Raw genomic sequence first — 19608 nt, forward strand, 5'->3', positions numbered from 1 at the left:
GATGAATGTGGTTCCTCGACAAGAGGAGTAACGATTTTGCTTTTCTAAACTATTTTGAAAAAGCCTTAATTTCGAGATGCTTTAGGATTAGTTAATGTACACTGAAAAACATAGTGTAGAAAGAAAATGGAAAACATATTCCATAATTTCTAATGGAATATTGTTAGAAAGTCGAATGTGTTTTTTATTTTAATATTCCAAAGCTACAAAATGGGCAAGTTTTTGGGTTTTTAACCTTAGTAATCTTTATTATATTGTGAGTGTGTCAATTTTTCTTCTTTGTTTCTATTCTTCTGGGTCTCAGATTATTTAGTCCCAGTCGATCATTCTTATCTTGACAAAAAGAGATAGACTAGAAGTCATTATTTGATGAACGCCGCTAACTAATACTGTTTAATTTGGCTTAGAAACAGATAAATCTGAGGAATCCATTGAAGCTTCGTCAGGAAGTAATAATACGTGCTGACTGTGTAATTAATGTTTATTTTTTCTTAGCAGGTTCTGGTTAGTAACGCAACTCCTATTTGAATTTAGTTGAATCTTTCTGAGGAATGTAATTAGAAAGTGTATTGGATCACCCTAAGACAAAATTCTAACCAAAAAGACGCTCGATGCCGGAAAGACAAATATTCGTAATAGTTTCAGTACTTATCGTAAATCTGTGGGCAGTGACTTTATATTATGTCTATTAGATAATAATATTATTATTTTGCTTCAATTTACAGTTTTTGGATTTGTCTCCAAATGCAAAAAAAAAAGTTATATCCTTTCCAAAATTCTACTTTAATACTTTAGATTTTTTCACAGGATATTCACCGTTTATCTACAATGTAGATTCTACAGTATAGTTTAACTAAGATAAATATCATAAAAGTGCAGCGCAAAAATTTCATTTTTGAATTTGAAATATATCGTAAAATACTAAAATAGATGAGGCACGTTCACAGGAATATATTTAAAGGGATAGTGAAAAGAAAAGATAATTAAACAGAAAATAAACAAAGCTATTAAAGTATCAAGATGGTTGTTGGGACCGGGGACCGTCATAACTTCCTTGGTATCATAATCTTCTGGCAAACTTTAATAACAGTGGATGGCTAAACCCTAGTTTCTTTGTGAGGTTTGGCATGAGTTCAGTCTGTAAGTCGGGAATTTTATTTTGCCTATTAGGCTGTATAGTTTAGTATGGGCTCTGCACATATTCCCTTCTTTAATTTGGTTAATACCAGAGAGTAATTAGTTGAATCAAACGAGTCTTTAGGTCATTTAGGTACACTTCTATTTCAATTTTCTTATTTATTGCTGGAAGGGTATTTCTGTATAAAATTTACGATGTAATTACAAAAATTGTTGTATTTTATTGTCTCTCTTCGCAAATAGTTTTCCGCCTCTGGTCTTAAATTGCAAACTTCCTCTTAATTCAATCATTCATATGGATAATATTTAGTTTTCTTGTTAAAGGGCTGCAAGAAGCGATCGAAGAATCAAGCTTGAAGGTCCTGCAATCAAAGATGGACTAGAAGACGAATTATTTGAAGAAGGGGTTGAGTTTCAGAAAATTAACATTGTTCCAGATCTTCAAGATGATTCTGTATGTATTTGTGTTTCAGAATACTTATTTTTACGAATCATTCTCATTTCTCCGTATGAGGAGGGATGGAGTTGAACACTCCAAAAAAGTTTCTACGCACTCTCTCTAGAAAAACTCCGAGAAAAATATTTTTTAAATCTCTGTTTGCAAGTTTTATATTCTTAAGTTTTTGGTAGGTTTTGGATTTTAGATAAAATTCCCTCTTGGCTAGTATTCTTTTGTCAATTTTTTTTTATTTATTTATTAATTCTTCCCAGAAATATACGCAGCAGATGTGAAAATGAAAACAATATACTTGTCAGACCACGATTTTCAGTTTTGCAGGAAGCCCTTCTGAGAATAACTGGGGGGAGGGTCCTTTCCCTCGTTTGCAAGCATCATTGCTGCTTTTATTCTTCAGGACTTGTTGTAGCATCTAAACTTTTAGCCCACGATTTTGGCCGCGAACCATTGCCCACCCCATCGGAAAATTCTTTAAGAAAAATGAAAATAATGTTAAATCCTTAAGAATTTTATTTTTCAGGCATATATGGGGTTTTTTTCAGCTCTGTGGAGATTATATGTTTACCCTTAAGTGTTTTATCTATACACACCTACAGTTATTCTATAAATAATTTTGTGTTTGTTTGCATTTGTTGTATATCTGAATTTTATATAAGGTATTGCATGCCTTACAGAAAAATTTTAAGTTTATAAAACAGTTTGTGTTAACGAACTGTAAGTAATGAGTGACCTAGCTCAATAGTGTCTGACACTCTAAAAGACGTAGTTTTTATACAAATGCTTACATCAGAAGGATCAGATTTTTATGCTTACTCCAAACCATTAACTATTATCAAATCTAGTCTTACCTATCAAAAGTTACGCGCCTGAGAAAATTTGCCCTATTTTCGAAAAAAAGGGGAATCAACCCCTAAAAGTCAGAACTTTAATGAAAATCACACCATCAGATTCAGCGTATCAGAGAACCTTATTATAGAAGTTGCAAGCTCCTATCTGCAAAAATGTGGGTTTTTGGATTTTTCGCCAGAAGAAAGATCACGGATGCGTTTTTTTTTTTTTTTTCAGGGGCAATCGTATCGATCCAGTGGTCCTAGAATATCGCGGGAGGGCTCGCTCGAACGGAAATTAAAAGTTCTAGTGCTATTTTTAAGTGACCAAAAAAATGGAGGGCATCTAGGCCTCCCACGCTCATTTTTTTCCCAGAGTCACCCGATCAAAATTTTGAGATGGCTATTTCGTTCAGCATGGTTGAAAAATACAATAACTATGTCTTTGAGGATGACCAACTATACAAAAGTTTTCAGGGGGGATTTTTTCTAGTAGTTGCGGTGGATCAGTGGTTATGTGGGAGAATTTTTCTATGGATGAAGTTTTCATGGGGGAAGGGACATTGCTATTAAAGGGGCACCGTATTTCCCTGCATTATTTAATAAAACGATCAGAAATAAAATAAAATAAAAAATTTCAACTGAAAGTAAGGAGCAACATCCAAACTTACAGAAATTATTACCTGTATGATCGGGTAATTACCTTGTAATTACCCGAGTAATTACCTTGCTCTTAACGGTGAAGTTTTTTTTGTACTTTCATCAGAGCTATTTATTCTAATTAACGGCCTTTGTGATTAAGGGCCATTCTTAAAGAATTGGAACAAAATTTGAACTTTAGCGCAAAGAGCGAGGTATTGACTAGGGGGCGAACCCCTTAATATAAGTAATACAAACATACGAATATAAAAGTTCGTTACATAAGTTAATTCGTAAGTAACGTCAGAACAAAATTTCGAGAAAGCCATCTAGCCAAAAAAAAAGTAAAATTAACATGCAAATTTTGTTTTAATTATTCATGTTCACTGAGCCAAAATCAAAGCTGCATTAATTCCAAAACATTCAGAAATTAAATTAAAAAAACAAGTTTTTTTAACTGAAAGTAAGGAGCGGCCTTTAAAACTTAAAACGAACAAAAATTATTCCGCATATGAAAGGGGCTGTCCCCTCCTCAACGCCTCGCTCTTAACGCTAAAGTTTGACTCCATATCACTACTTTATTTTTTAAAACAATTAAAAACTTTAGTGAAAAGAGCGAAGCGTTGAGGAGGGGACAGCCCCTTTCATATACGGAATAATTTCTGTTCGTTTTAAGTTTTAATGTCGCTCCTCACTTTCAGTTAAAAAAAAAAACAGTTTTTTTTTTATTTGATATCTATCATGGGTGGACACAGGTCTGCTCTGAGGATTTTTTCCTAGGTTGGTTAGGAGGCCAAAACACGAGAAATGGGCGTTTTTAGACAACTTTTTTTGACGAGACCCTTTTCGCCCTTTGAAGGAGAGTGTTCTACTTTCCCTTGTCTTCTCCATGGATAATGGTTTGAATTTAAATCAACCAAATATCTCGTATTATTTTTGATTTTTTCGAGCAAGCTAACGATAACTTGAGTAAACAAAATAAATACCAGTAACGCTGTAAATAGCCATCAAAATGATAGTAGACCAACTAAGAGGACTAAAAGAGGGATATTATTTTAATAATGGAATCAGCAGTTCCATCGGTTGCTTGATGGTAGAACCTCAAAATAATATGATGCTATTACCGCTAGTCTTAGCACTTGGTTTGGACCTTAGGCTCGCCTGTGCCTCCTGAAGCACCCAGGGCATCAAGGAGGAGCCGCCAATCTTCACTCATGATTGCTGCTGCAGTGATCCTCCTATTCTGGTGGAATGGAGATGTGCAGGTTTCGTAGATTTCTTTGGTAGGTCTGGCGCAATGTGTTTCTGGGTCTTCCCCGGCTGCGAGTTCTTGGTGGTTGCCAGTGTAAAGCGGCTTTTGGGAATCTATGGTCGTCCATACGTAGGACGTGGGCCAAATATCTCCACCTTCTGACTCTGATGATGTCGGTTATTGGAGGTGCTTGCGTCATTTCACAGATGGACTGGTTTGTCACCTTCTGTGACCAGAGGATGTTCAATATTCTACGAAGACACGAGTTTTCAAAAGTCAGGACTCCTCTCTCTTGTTCTTGATTCAGGTGCCATGTTTCTGCTGTGTAGAGTAGTATTGGCAAAGCATTGCTGTTGAAAAGGCGTCGCTTTAGGCGCAGACAAAATCTCTGAGATCTTCACACTTGATGTAGTTTGCTGACGGCGCCATTTGCCTGTCCTATTCTGGTGAGTATTTCTTTCACTATCGAGCCAGTGTTCTCAATGATACTTCCCAGATATTTGAACTGGACAACTTGTTAAACATCTTCGTCGCACATTTAATGAACAGAGGAGAGTCACTAGTCGCCATGCATTTGGTTTTCTCAGCATTCACACGCAGGCCAAGATGGTTTGCCTTTACTGTGACCTTGTCAAATAATCCTTGAAGCTGCTTTTTGCTTGACTCAAGCACTGTTAAGTCGTCTGCAAAGTCAATATCATTGACCTGGTTTTCGGGGCTTAATCTGATGCCTTCTGTCCCTGTGTTCCGTAGGATGTAATCAACCATTATTACAAAAAGTAATGGTGATAGAAAAGACCCCTGTTTTACTCCTGACAAAATCCGGAAGAGACGAGTTTGGCCCTCCGGTGTCTTGACGCAACATTTGCCATCCTCATACATGGCGGTAATAATCGTCACTATTTTTTCAGGGATTGAGATTGAGGGATTGAGTGGATGAGAATCTTCCATAGGCTCTCACGATCTACGGAGTCGAAGGCTTTCTCAAAGTCCACAAAGATCGTATAAATCTTCGAACGCCACTTCCTGCTTTCTTCAGTAAGAAGTCTAACCATGAATATAAGGTCCGTACATGAGCGTTTTGGCCGGAAGCCATACTGTTTGTCTCGGAGGTAATGATCAAGTTGTGTTCAGATCCTCTGTATGATAATATGTGGGAGGATCTTCCCATGTATTGACAGTAAACTTTACCCCGCCTATTGCCTGGCTCGTTAGCGTCTCCTTTTTGAAGATCCTGATAAGTGTGCTGCGCTTCCAGTCTGATGGTACTTTCGCCGTTGTCCAAATCTGAGTGAAGAGTAAAGACCAAAGGGAGATACATGATGATATTGATGCCTTTATCATCTCTGCAGATATGCGGTCCAGTCCCAGAGGTTTTCAATTTTTCAGTTTCTTTCCTGCTCCTAGTATCTCACTGACAGAAGGCGGATCCGTGCTGATATTCAGGAAGAAGATGGAAATCTCTGCAATGTCTGGGAGCTCTTGTGGCGGGTTTATTTAGTAAACTTTCGAAATGATTAGCCAATATTTCATTGACTGCACTCTGTTCCGTCATCAGCACCCCCTATGGATCTCTGATAGGGGCGCCTCTATTTCTCGGACGTTTACATATGATATCATTGGTGATTCTGTTAACAGTTCTTGAGTCTCCTCTTTTTTGCTGCTTCTTCTGCCTCCATTGCTTTATTCTCTAGAACGTTTTGCTTATAAGTAGGAGCACTTTTCTTGACAGCTCTGTCAAGAGCTCTATATTGCTTGTTTGGATAACAAAACGATCAGGGACTTGTTGTAGGAGAACAGACATTCTCATCTTTTTTCTTTCATCTATTAGTTCCCAAGTTTGCTCGGACAGCCACTGGTCTTTGGGACTCCTACGGAGGCCCAGTGTTGATTTTGCTATTTCGTGGTAGCATTTCTTTTAGGGCTTCCCATACTATATCACATTCATCTTCCTCTGGTATGGATAGAGCTTCAAATTTATTGTATTGCTCCATTGTAAAAGCCTGGTTTAGTGTCTTGTCCAGGAGTTTTCAGATTCAAAAATAGGTTTTGGGACAGTCCTTTTGTTGTATATCTTCTTTAATTTTAGACAAAGTTTGGCTATCATAAGGTTGTGATCTGATCCGTCAGCTCCTCTATTGCCCCGAACATCTTATAGACTGGATCGCTATTTTCTGCTTATAAGGCAGTGATCAATTTGATTTTTGGTCATTTTATCTGGCGATGTCTAAGAGTACTTGTGCACGTCTCTCTGAGGAAGCAGAGAACCACCAACTATAAGGACATTCATTAGGGCAAAATCAATCAAAAGCTCCCCATTTTCATTTTGTTGACCCACACCATGTTGGCCAAGAACTTGTGGGTTGGAGGATCGGTCATTTCCTACTTTAGCGTTAAAGTCTCCAAGGAAACAAACAACGTCATATCTAGGTATATCCTTGGCTACGGCTTCAAGTGATCTCTAGAACTTGTCTTTGTCCTCATCAATGGCTTCATTTGTAGGGGCGTAGCATACAACGACGGAAATTTTAGTATGTGTTCCCAAAACCTTGCAGTTAATATTCTCGGTGATACAAAAGTCCATTTTTGGAGTGACTTGTGGGTCTGCTTTGGCATCATCCCAGCAACTCCGGCTTCATGGTTATCTGCTGGACCGCTGTATCACTTGGACCAAGATCACTCGTTTGATCATCCTATTGGGGTTGTATGAGGACATAGACTAGGTTTTTGCTTTTACTCCAAATTCAGCTCGCATTTATCCAGTTATACCAATAGATAATTTCCTAAGTACTGTTGCCCAGATGGATTTCTGGGATTCCTCCTTTCCCCCAAGTATTATTTTAATTATATGTCCTTACCCGTAGAAAAATAAGAGCTACCTTGTTTCCTTGCAAAATGGGAGAAAAATGTACATTTAGGCTGCTTAAACAATAATTTCAACGAAAATATATAAAAAAAATAGTTAGTATTGTCTTCTAGCTTTAAAATGCGCTATTTTTGTAAATTACTTAATTTTTATCGCTGTATGTTTTGATTTATTCATCATACTTTATTTTGCCGTACTTTCCTCGAAGTTCTCGTTAGATGGATGGCCGGCGTTTACCCCCCCCCCTCCCGGCGAATAACCCCCGGAAAATACCCCTCCCTATGGAAAATACCCCCGCGGAAAATACCCCCCTCCCGCGGAATATACCCCGCGGAAAATACCCCCCCACACACACAAAAAAATACACCCCGTAGAAAATAAGGCTTCCCAAGTTTGAGAATTTTATTTGAGTTTTATTTTTTTAATTTCAGTAGGGAGGTGGAATTTTGGTACTTGTGTATTATGCGCCACTCACTCAAGTTTACGCTGTGTACACACCGTTTTTTGTTTTTTTTTTGTTAGTTTCTTTGTTACTTTAGAAATAAATTTACGCTATAGATTTGCACATTAGGGGGGGGGGGGGTCTGCATGCAAAATGTTTTTGGTACAATTATTCTCTATATTAGATAGATAGACAAGTAAGTGTATTTTAAAGCCAAATATAGGGCCATGAACAAAGTAAAATAACATAAATGAATATAGTGGCTGGGATAATTTTAAATAGTTTCCAGGAGATGAAATTTTAAAAAGAAATTTTACGCTGAGTGAATTTGCAAGAATTCATATACGTAATTTCTTTATGTCTTGCTTTCTCTTTGCCGATTTAATTTTACGCGTGGTGATGTTATGGGTAATTGTCCGGGGTAAATCTTCGCCAGGATTGAATTGTCCAGAGGATATTTCTACGGGGAGGGGTATTTTTCGTGGGGGGGGGGGGGGTTAAACACACACACACAGACCCATTCACTATATTCATTTATGTTATTTTACTGTGTTCATGGCCGTATATTTGGCTTTAAAACACACTTATTTGTCTATCTATCTAATATGCAGAATAATTGTACAAAACACATTTTGCATGCAGACCCGTTATGCTTACCCCCCCCCCCCTAATGTGCAAATCTGTAGTGCGAATTTATTTCTAAAGTATCGAAGAAACTAACAAAAAAAAAACGGTGTGTTCTCGAATTTTACACAGCGTAAACTTAAGTGAGTGGCGTATAATACATAAGTACCAAAATTCAATCGCCCTGCGGAAATTAAAAAAATAAAACTCAAATAAAATTCTCAAACTTGTAAAACCTTATTTTCCACGGGGGGTATTTTTTTGGGGGGGTGGGGGGTATTTTCCACGGGGGAGTATTTTCTGGGAGGGTATTCGCCTAGAACCCGTTAGATGGCCACATTTGTATAACAGTCGGAAAGGGGCTTCATATTCAGTGTCCTAGTAGTGTGGCTAAATCACTCATGAACTTGCCTTATGTTGAGTATTTAGATAGTTAAGATTGCAACTAGTCAAGAAATCAATATTAAGGGTATCAATCTATTTGAATTTAGGACCTCTTCTTCTACTCGTTTGAAGAAGGGTCGAAACAATATAGATATGATGTGGGTATGTTTGTTGGTACAGTTGAAAGATGGTCAAACAATTGCAGGCCATAAAATCTGTATAGTAATCAGAGAGGGGCTTTATATTCAGTGTCCTTGTGGGATGGCTAAATCACTCATTAACTTGCCTTATGTTGAGTGAATGAAGATTGCAACTAGTCAACAAACAATACTAAGGGTATCAATCTATTTGAATTTAGGACTTCTTCTTCTACTCGTGTGAAGAAGGGTCGAAACAATATAGATATGGTGTCGGGGTGTTTGTTGGTATAGTTGAGAGATGGTCAAACAATTGCAGGCCATAAAATCTGTATAATAATCAGAGAGGGGCTTTATATTCACTGTCCTCGTGGCATGGCTAAATCACTGATTCACTAGCCTTATGTTTAGAATTTAGTGAATGAAGATTGCAACTGGTCAAGAAACAATACTAAGGGTATCAATCTATTTGAATTTAGGACTTCTTCTTCTACTCGTTTGAAGAAGGGTCGAAACAATATAGATCTGGTGTCGGTGTGTTTGTTGGTATAGTTGAGAGATGGTCAAACAATTGCAGGCCATAAAATCTGTATAGTAATCAGAGAGGGGCTTTATATTCAGTGTCCTCGTGGCATGGCTAAATCACTGATTAACTTGCCTTATGTTTAGAATTTAGTGAATGAAGATTGCAACTGGTCAAGAAACAATACTAAGGGTATCAATCTATTTGAAATTAGGACTTCTTCTTCTGCTCGTTTGAAGAACGGTCGAAACAATATAGATATGGTGTGGGTGTGTTTGTTGGTACAGTTGAAAGATGGTCAAACAATTGCAGGCCATAAAATCTGTATAGTAATCAGAGAGGGGCTTTATTTTCACTGTCCTCTTGGCATGGCTAAATCACTCATTAACTAGCCTTATGTTAAGTATTTAGTGAATGAAGATTGCAACTAGTCAAGAAACAATTCTAAGGGTATCAATCTATTTGAATTGAGGACTTCTTCTTCTACTTGTTTGAAGAAGGGTTGAAACAATATAGATATGGTGTGGGTGTGTTTGTTGGTATAGTTGAAAGATGGTCAAACACTTGCAGGCCATAAAATCTGTATAGTAATCAGAGAGAGGCTTAAGATTCAGTTTCCTCTTGGAATGGATAAATCAGTGATTCACTAGACTTATGTTGAGTATTTAGTAAATGAAGATTGAAACTACTCAAGAAGCAAATCTAAGGGTATTCATCTATTTGAATTGATTACTTCTTCTTCTACTTGTTTGTAGATGGGTTGAAACACAATAGATCTGGTGTGTGTGTGTTTGTTGGCATAGTTGAGAGATGGTCAAACAATTGCATGCCATAAAATCTGTATAATAATCTGACGGGGGCTTTAGTTTCAGTGTCCTCCTGGCATGGCTAAATCACTCATTAACTTGCCTTATGTTGAGTATTTAGTGAATGAAGATTGCAACTAGTCAAGAAACAATACTAAGGGTATCAATCTATTTGAATTTAGGACTTCTTCTTCTACTCGTTTGAAGAAGGGTCGAAACAAAATAGATATGGTGTGGGTGTGTGTGTTGGCATAGTTGAGAGATGGTCAAACAATTGAATGCCATAAAATCTGTATTATAATCTAAGGTGGCTTTATATTCAGTATCCTCCTGGCATGGCTAAATAACTCATTAACTTGCCTTATGATGAGTATTTAGTGAACGAAGATTGAAACTAGTCAAGAAACAATTCTAAGGGTATCAATCTATTTGAATTTAGGACTTCTTCTTCTACTCGTTTGAAGAAGGGTCGAAACAATATAGATATGGTGTGGGTGTGTTTGTTGGCATAGTTGAGAGATGGTCAAACAATTGCAGGCCATAAAATCTGTATAGTAATCAGAGAGGGGCTTTATATTCAGTGTCCTCGTGGCATGGCTAAATCACTGATTAACTTGCCTTATGTTAAGTATTTAGTGAATGAAGATTGCAACTAGTCAAGAAACAATACTAAGGGTATCAATCTATTTGAATTTAGGACTTCTTCTTCTACTCGTTTGAAGAAGGGTCGAAACTATATAGATATGGTGTAGGTGTGTTTGTTGGCATAGTTGAGAGATGGTCAAACAATTGCAGGCCATAAAATCTGTATAATAATCTGAGGGGGCTTTATATTCAGTGTCCTCGTGGCATGACTAAATCACTCATTAACTTGCCTTATGTTGAGTATTTAGTGAATGAAGATTGCAACTAGTCAAGAAATGAATACTAAGGGTATCAATCTATTTGAATTTAGGACTCTTTCTTCTACTCGTTTGAACAAGGGTCGAAACAATATTGATATGGTGTGTGTGTGTGTGTTGTCATAGTTGATAGATGGTCAAACAATTGCATGACATAAAATCTGTTTAATTCTCTGAGGTGGCTTTATATTCAGTTTCCTGCTGGCATGACTAAATCACTCATTAACTTGCCTTATTTTGAGTATTTAGTGAATGAAGATTGCAACTAGTCAAGAAACAATACTAAGGGTATCCATCTATTTGAATTTAGGACTTCTTCTTCTACTCGTTTGAAGAAGGGTCGAAACAATATAGATATGGTGTAGGTGTGTTTGTTGGCATAGTTGAGAGATGGTCAAACAATTGCAGGCCATAAAATATGTATAATAATCTGAGGGGGCTTTATATTCAGTGTCCTCCTGGCATGGCTAAATCAGTCATTAACTTGCCTTATGTTGAGTATTTAGTGAATGAAGATTGCAACTAGTCAAGAAATCAATACTAAGGGTATCAATCTATTTGAATTTAGGACTCTTTCTTCTACTCGTTTTAAGAAGGGTCGAAACAATATTGATATGGTGTTTGTGTGTTTGTTGTAATAGTTGAGAGATGTTCAAACAATTGCATGACATGAAATCTGTATAATTATCTTAGGTGGCTTTATATTCAGTGTCCTCGTGGCATGGCTAAATCACTCATTAACTTGCCTTATGTTGAGTATTTAGTGAATGAAGATTGCAACTAGTCAAGAAATGAATACTAAGGGTATTAATCTATTTGAATTTAGGACTTCTTCTTCTACTTGTTTGAATAAGGGTTGAAACAATATAGATCTGATGTCAGTGTGTTTGTTGGCATAGTTGAGAGATGGTTAAACAATGGCAGGCCATAAAATCTGTATAATAATCTGAGGTGTCTTTATATTCAGTGTCCTCCTGGCATGGCTAAATCACTCATTAACTTGCCTTATGTTGAGTATTTAGTGAATGAAGATTGCAACTAGTCAAGAAACAATACTTAGTGTATCAATCTATTTGAATTGAGGACTCATTATTATACTCCTTTTAACAAGGGTCGAAACATTATTGTTATGGTCTTGGTTTGTGTGTTGGCATAGTTGATAGATGGTAAAAAAATTGCATGCCAGAAAATCTGAATAATAATCTAAGGGGGCTTTATAAACAGTGTCCTCCTGGAATGGCTAAATCACTCATTAACTTGACTTATGTTGAGTATTTAGTGAATGAAGATTGCAACTAGTCAAGAAATGAATACTTAGGGTATCAATCTATTTGAATTTAGGACTCTTTCTTCTACTCCTTTGAAGAAGGGTCGAAACAAAATAGATATGGTGTGGTTGTGTTTGTTGGCATAGTTGAGAGATGGTCAAACAATTGCAGGCCATAAAATCTGTATAATAATCTGAGGGGGCTTTATATTCAGTGTCCTGGTGGCATGGCTAAATCACTCATTAACTTGCCTTATGTTGAGTATTTAGTGAATGAAGATTGCAACTAGTCAAGAAATGAATGTTAAGGGTATCAATCTATTTGAATTTAGGACTCTTTCTTCTACTCGTTTTAAGAAGGGTTGAAACAAAATTGATATGGTGTGGGTGTGTGTGTTGGAATAGTTGAGAGATGGTCAAACAATTGCATGCCATAAAATCTGTATAATAATCTAAGGTGGCTTTATATTCAGTGTCCTCCTGTCAGGACTAAATCACTCATTAACTTGCCTTATGTTGAGTATTTAGTAAATGAAGATTGCAACTAGTCAAGAAATGAATACTAAGGGTATCAATCTATTTGAATTTAGGACTCTTTCTTCTACTCGTTTTAACAAGGGTCGAAACAAAATAGATATGGTTTGGGTGTGTGTGTTGGAATAGTTGAGTGATGGTCAAACAATTGCATTCCATAAAATATCTATAATAATCTGATGTGGCTTTATATTCAGTGTCCTCGTTGCATGGCTAAATCACTCATTAACTTGCCTTATGTTGATTATTTAGTGAATGCAGATTGCAACTAGTCAAGAAACAATACTAAGGGTATCAATCTATTTGAATTGATTACTTCTTCTTTTACTCGTTTTAACAAGGGTCGAAACAAAATAGATATGGTGTGGGTGTGTGTGTTGGCATAGTTGAGAGATGGTCAAACAATTGCAGGCCATAAAATCTGTATAATAATCTAAGGGGGCTTTATATTCAGTGTCCTCCTGGCATGGCTAAATCACTCATTAACTTGCCTTATGTTGAGTATTTAGTGAAGGAAGATTGCAACTAGTCAAGAAATGAATACTAAGGTTATCAATCTATTTGAATTTAGGACTCTTTCTTCTAATCGTTTGAAGAAGGGTCGAAACAAAATAGATATGGCGTGGGTGTGTTTGTTGGCATAGTTGAGAGATGGTTAAACAATTGCAGGCTATAAAATCTGTATAGTAATCAGAGAGGGGCTTTATATTCACTGTCCTCGTGGAATGGCTAAATCAGTCATTAACTTTCCTTATGTTGAGTATTTAGTGAGTGAAGATTGCAACTAGTCAAGAAATCAATATTAAGGGTATCAATCTATTTGAATTTAGGACTTCTTCTTCCATTTGTTTGAAGAAGGGTTGAAACAATATAGATATGACATGGGTGTGTTTGTTGGCATAGTTGAGAGATGGTCAAACAATTGCAGGCCATAAATCTGTATAGTAATCAGAGAGGGGCTTTATATTCAGTGTCCTCCTGGCCTAGCTAAATCACTCATTAACTTAACTTATGTTTAGTATTTAGTGACTGAAGATTTCAACTAGTCAAGAAATGAATGTTTAGGGTATCAATCTATTTGAATTTTGGACTCTTTCTTCTACTGCTTTTAACAAGGGTAGAAACAAAATTGATATGGCGTGGGTGTGTGTGTTGGCATAGTTGAGAGATGGTCAAACAATTTCAGGCTATAAAATATGTATAGTAATCAGAGAGGGGCTTTATATTCACTGTCCTCGTGGCATGGCTAAATCAGTCATTAACTTTCCTTGTGTTGAGTATTTAGTGAGTGAATATTGCAACTAGTCAAGAAATCCATATTAAGGGTATCAATCTATTTGAATTTAGGACTTCTTCTTCTATTCGTTTGAAGAAGGGTTGAAACAATATAGATATGATATGGGTGTGTTTGTTGGCATAGTTGAGAGATGGTCAAACAATTGCAGGCCATAAAATCTGTATAGTAATCAGAGAGAGGCTTTATATTCACTGTCCTCGTGATATGGCTAAATCAGTCATTAACTTGCCTTATGTTGAGTATTTAGTGAATGAAGATTGCAACTAGTCAAGAAACAATACTAAGGGTATCAATCTATTTGAATTGAGTAATTCTTCTTTGACTCTTATGAAGAAGTGTTAAAACAATATATATATGTTTTATGTGTGTTTGTTGGCATAGTTGAGAGATGGTTAAACAATTGCATGCCATAAAATATGTATAATAATCTGAGGGGGCTTTATATTCAGTGTCCTCCTGGCATGGCTAAATCACTCATTAACTTGCCTTATGTTGAGTATTTAGTGAAGGAAGATTGCAACTAGTCAAGAAATGAATACTAAGGTTATCAATCTATTTGAATTTAGGACACTTTCTTCTACTCGTTTGAAGAAGGGTCGAAACAAAATGGATATGGCGTGGGTGTGTTTGTTGGCATAGTTGAGAGATGGTTAAACAATGGCAGGCTATAAAATCTGTATAGTAATCAGAGAGGGGCTTTATATTCACTGGCTAAATCAGTCATTAACTTGCCTTATGTTGAGTATTTAGTGAGTGAAGATTGCAACTAGTCAAGAAATCAATATTAAGGGTATCAATCTATTTGAATTTAGGACTTCTTCTTCCATTTGTTTGAAGAAGGGTTGAAACAATATAGATATGACATGGGTGTGTTTGTTGGCATAGTTGAGAGATGGTCAAACAATTGCAGGCCATAAAATCTGTATAGTAATCAGAGAGGGGCTTTATATTCAGTGTCCTCGTGGCATGGCTAAATCACTCATTAACTTACCTTCTGTTTAATATTTAGTGAGTGAACATTGCAACTAGTCAAGAAACAATACTAAGGGTATCAATCTATTTGAATTTAGGACTTCTTCTTCCGCTTGTTTGAAGAAGGGTTGAAACAATATAGATATGGTGCGGGTGTGTTTGGTGGCATAGTTGAGAGATGGTCAAACAATTGCAGGCCGTAAAGTCTGTATAGTAATCTGAGAGGGGCTTTATATTCAGTGTCTTCGTGGCATGCCTAAATCACTCATTAACTTACTTTATGTTTAATATTTAGTGAGTGAAGATTGCAACTAGTCAAGAAATCAATACTAGGGATATCAATCTATTTGAATTTAGGATTTCTTCTTCTACATGTTTGAAGAAGGGTCGAAACAAAATAGATATGATGTGAGTGTGTTTTTTGGCATAATTGAGAGATGGTCAAACAATTGTAGGCCGTAAAATCTGTATACTAATCTGAGAGGGGCTTTATATTCAGTGTCCTCGTGACATGGCTAAATCAGTCATTAACTTGCCTTGTGTTGAGTATTTAGTGAGTGAAGATTGCAACTAGTCAAGAAATCAATATTAAGGGTATCAATCTATTTGAATTTAGGACTTCTTCTTCCATTTGTTTGAAGAAGGGTTGAAACAATATAGATATGACATGGGTGTGTTTGTTGGCATAGTTGAGAGATGGTCAAACAATTGCAGGCCATAAAATCTGTATAATAATCAGAGAGTGGCTTTATATTCAGTGTCCTCGTGGCATGGCTAAATCAGTCATTAACGTGCCTTATGTTGAGCATTTAGTGAGTGAACATTGCAACTAGTCAAGAAATCCATATTAAGGGTATCAATCTATTTGAATTTAGTACTTCTTCTTCCATTTGTTTGAAGAAGGGTTGAAACAATATAGATATGACATGGGTGTGTTTGTTGGCATAGTTGAGAGATGGTCAAACAATTGCAGGCCATAAAATCTGTATAGTAATCAGAGAGGGGCTTTATATTCAGTGTCCTCGTGGCATGGCTAAATCACTCATTAACTTACCTTATGTTTAATATTTAGTGAGTGAACATTGCAACTAGTCAAGAAATCAATACTAAGGGTATCAATCTATTTGAATTTAGGACTTCTTCTTCCGCTTGTTTGAAGAAGAGTTGAAACAATATAGATATGATATGGGTGTGTTTGTTGGTATAGTTGCGAGGTAGTCAAACAATTGCAGGCCATAAAATCTGTATAGTAATCAGAGAGGGGCTTTATATTCACTGTCCTCGTGGCATGGCTAAATCACTCATTAACTTACCTTGTGTTGAATATTTAGTGAGTGAACATTGCAACTAGTCAAGAAATCCATACTAAGGGTATCAATCTATTTGAATTTAGGACTTCTTCTTCCATTTGTTTGAAGAAGGGTTGAAACAATATAGATATGATATGGGTGTGTTTGTTGGTATAGTTGCGAGTTAGTCAAACAATTGCAGGCCATAAAATCTGTATAGTAATCAGAGAGGGGCTTTATATTCACTGTCCTCGTGGCATGGCTAAATCAGTCATTAACTTGCCTTGTGTTGAGTATTTAGTGAATGAAGATTGCAACTAGTCAAGAAATGCATATTAAGGGTATCAATCTATTTGAATTTAGGACTTCTTCTTCTACTCGTTTGAAGAAGGGTCGAAACAAAATAGATATAGTGTGGATGTGTTTGTTGGCATAGTTGAGAGATGGTCAAACAATTGCAGGGCGTAAAATCTGTATAGTAATCTGAGAGGGGCTTTATTTTCACTGTCCTCTTGGCATGGCTAAATCACTCATTAACTTGCCTTATGTTGAGTATTTAGTGAATGAAGATTGCAACTAGTCAAGAAATCAATACTAAGGGTATCAATCTATTTGAATTTAGGACTTCTTCTTCTACTCGTTTGAAGAAGGGTCGAAACAAAATAGATATAGTGTGGATGTGTTTTTTGGCATAGTTGAGAGATGGTCAAACAATTGCAGGGCGTAAAATCTGTATAGTAATCTGAGAGGGGCTTTATTTTCACTGTCCTCTTGGCATGGCTAAATCACTCATTAACTTGCCTTATGTTGAGTATTTAGTGAATGAAGATTGCAACTAGTCAAGAAACAATATTAAGGGTGTCAATCTATTTGAATTTAGGACTTCTTCTACACGTTTGAAGAAGGGTCGAAACAATATAGATATGATGTGGGTGTGTTTGTTGGTATAGTTGAGAGATGGTCAAACAATTGCAGGCCATAAAATCTGTATAGTAATCTGACTGGGGCTTTATATTCAGTGTCCTCCTGGCATGGCTAAATCACTCATTAACTTGCCTGATGTTGATTATTTAGTAAATGAAGATTGCAACTATTCAAGAAGCAATTCTACGGGTATTTATCTATTTGAATTGAGGACTTCTTCTTCTACACTTTTTAAGAAGGGTTGAAACAATATAGATCTGATGTGTGTGTGTGTGTTGGCATAGTTGAGAGATGGTCAAACAATTGCATGCCCTAAAATCTGTATAATAATCTGAGGGGGGCTTTATATTCAGTGTCCTCGTGGCATGGCTAAATCACTCATTAACTTGCCTTATCTTGAGTATTTAGTGAATGAAGATTGCAACTAGTCAAGAAATGAATACTAAGGGTATCAATCTATTTGCATTTAGGACTTCTTCCACTTGTTTGAAGAAGGGTTGAAACAATATAGATATTGTGTGTGTATGTTTGTTGGCATAGTTGAAAGATGGTCAAACAATTGCAGGCCATAAAATCTGTATAGTAATCTGAGAAGGGCTTTATATTCAGTGTCCTCGTGGCATGGTTAAATCACTCATTAACTTGTCTTATGTTGAGTATTTAGTGAGTGAAGATTGCAACTAGTCAAGAAATCAATACTAAAGGTATCAATCTATTTGAATTTAGGACTTCTTCTTCCACTTGTTTGAAGAAGGGTTGAAACAATATAGATATTGTTTGTGTATGTTTGTTGGCATAGTTGAGAGATCGTCAAACAATTGCAGGCCATAAAATCTGTATAGTAATCTGAGAAGGGCTTTATATTCAGTGTTCTCGTGGCATGGTTAAATCACTCATTAACTTGTCTTATGTTGAGCATTTAGTGAGTGAAGATTGCAACTAGTCAAGAAACAATACTAAGGGTATCAATCTATTTGAATTTAGGACTTCTTCTTCCTCTTGTTTGAAGAAGGGTTGAAACAATATAGATATGGTGCGGGTGTGTTTGGTGGCATAGTTGAGAGATGGTCAAACAATTGCAGACCATAAAATCTGTATAGTAATCTGAGAGGGGCTTTATATTCAGTGTCCTCGTGGCATGGCTAAATCAATCATTAACTTGCTTTATGTTGAGTATTTAGGGAGTGAACATTGCAACTAGTCAAGAAATCAATACTAAGGGTGTCAATATCCTTTAATTTTTGCCTTCTCCTTCCACTTGTTTGAAGAAGGGTCGAAACAGTATAGATATGGTGCGGGTGTATTAGTTGACACAGTTGAGAGATGATCAAACATTTGCAGACCATAACTGAGATTAAAAAAAAAATACATAAAATTATTATTGCAGGCCACATCAGTCTGCTGTAATTTTGTTCTTCTCCTTCTACTTGTTTAATGAAGGGTCGAAACAAGATATATATGGTTCCGGTGCATTTGTTGGCACAGTTGAGAGATGGTCAAGCTGTTGCGGCCAAAACTAAGATATTAAAAAAACAAGTATTTTCTTTTAAAGTAATAGCTAACTTTCTGTTTATTTTAGGTTTTTGCGGAAGAATTTAGAGCTCCTTCACGTCTTTTGGTTCAAGCACTCTGTCTAAGACGTCAATATATGAAAATTGTCAATCAGTCTTTTCCCAAGCTTGCTGGAAGGTTCATAGATTGCGCTAAAGAAAAGAAACTTGCTCAGAAGATAAGTGGAGCTAAACAAAAGCCGACAAAATCGGAGCTAGGTTGGTTGTTTTTTCATATTTAATTGTTTATCTATTTTTCGTATTGACCCTTTGCTTTTGATTTCATGCTAAAGAGTTTTATTCTATGTTTATTCCTACTACACCCAATTTTATATTTTGGTGGTTTTTGGCCTTATTTTGACAAGAAATTAGTTTTAGACTAGGTTCTAAACATAAATGTAGTATAAGCGCAACTAATTACCTTTGATAAAGGCAAATTAAACAGATGTAGCATCGTAAATGTGTTTCTTTCTGAATTAGCATAGGGTTTTGATCCGGAATAAGGTGTTAAAAATAAAAAATGGCCTATGCCTTTTGGCATCAAACCGGCATGTATATCTATAAGATTTTGATTTGAGGAAGGGGGAGGGGGTGCAATTGCATAGTTTTGAAGAAGTACTAAAATTTATACTAAAAAAAAATAAATAAATAAGAAATCGTAATTGAAATTTTAAGAATTTTGACATTTTAAGGGACATTAGTAGGGCCCCTCCTCAACTATGAGCCTTTAATTCGGCCATATTTTACACAAAATTTTAGTTCAACTGGTTTTGTTCATT

The 19608-nt window shown here is 36.3% G+C and overlaps 1 protein-coding gene across 4 annotated transcripts in view; it reads left to right on the forward strand.

The window, feature by feature from the left end:
• Positions 1-19608, forward strand: part of AMPdeam (AMP deaminase) — a 124172-nt gene that overhangs the window by 68733 nt on the left and 35831 nt on the right. For all 4 annotated transcript variants that reach the window (XM_089092478.1, XM_089092475.1, XM_089092476.1 and 1 more), the window contains 2 exons: positions 1462-1591; positions 18859-19048. In XM_089092478.1, the coding sequence (XP_088948604.1) occupies positions 1462-1591; positions 18859-19048 (320 nt within the window). The remainder of the gene's footprint in view (positions 1-1461; positions 1592-18858; positions 19049-19608) is intronic.

The sequence above is a fragment of the Artemia sp. Qi Xiang Cuo genome, chromosome 7 (genome assembly GCF_049724085.1).
Source record: "Artemia sp. Qi Xiang Cuo chromosome 7, ASM4972408v1, whole genome shotgun sequence".
NCBI lineage: Eukaryota > Metazoa > Arthropoda > Branchiopoda > Anostraca > Artemiidae > Artemia > Artemia sp. Qi Xiang Cuo.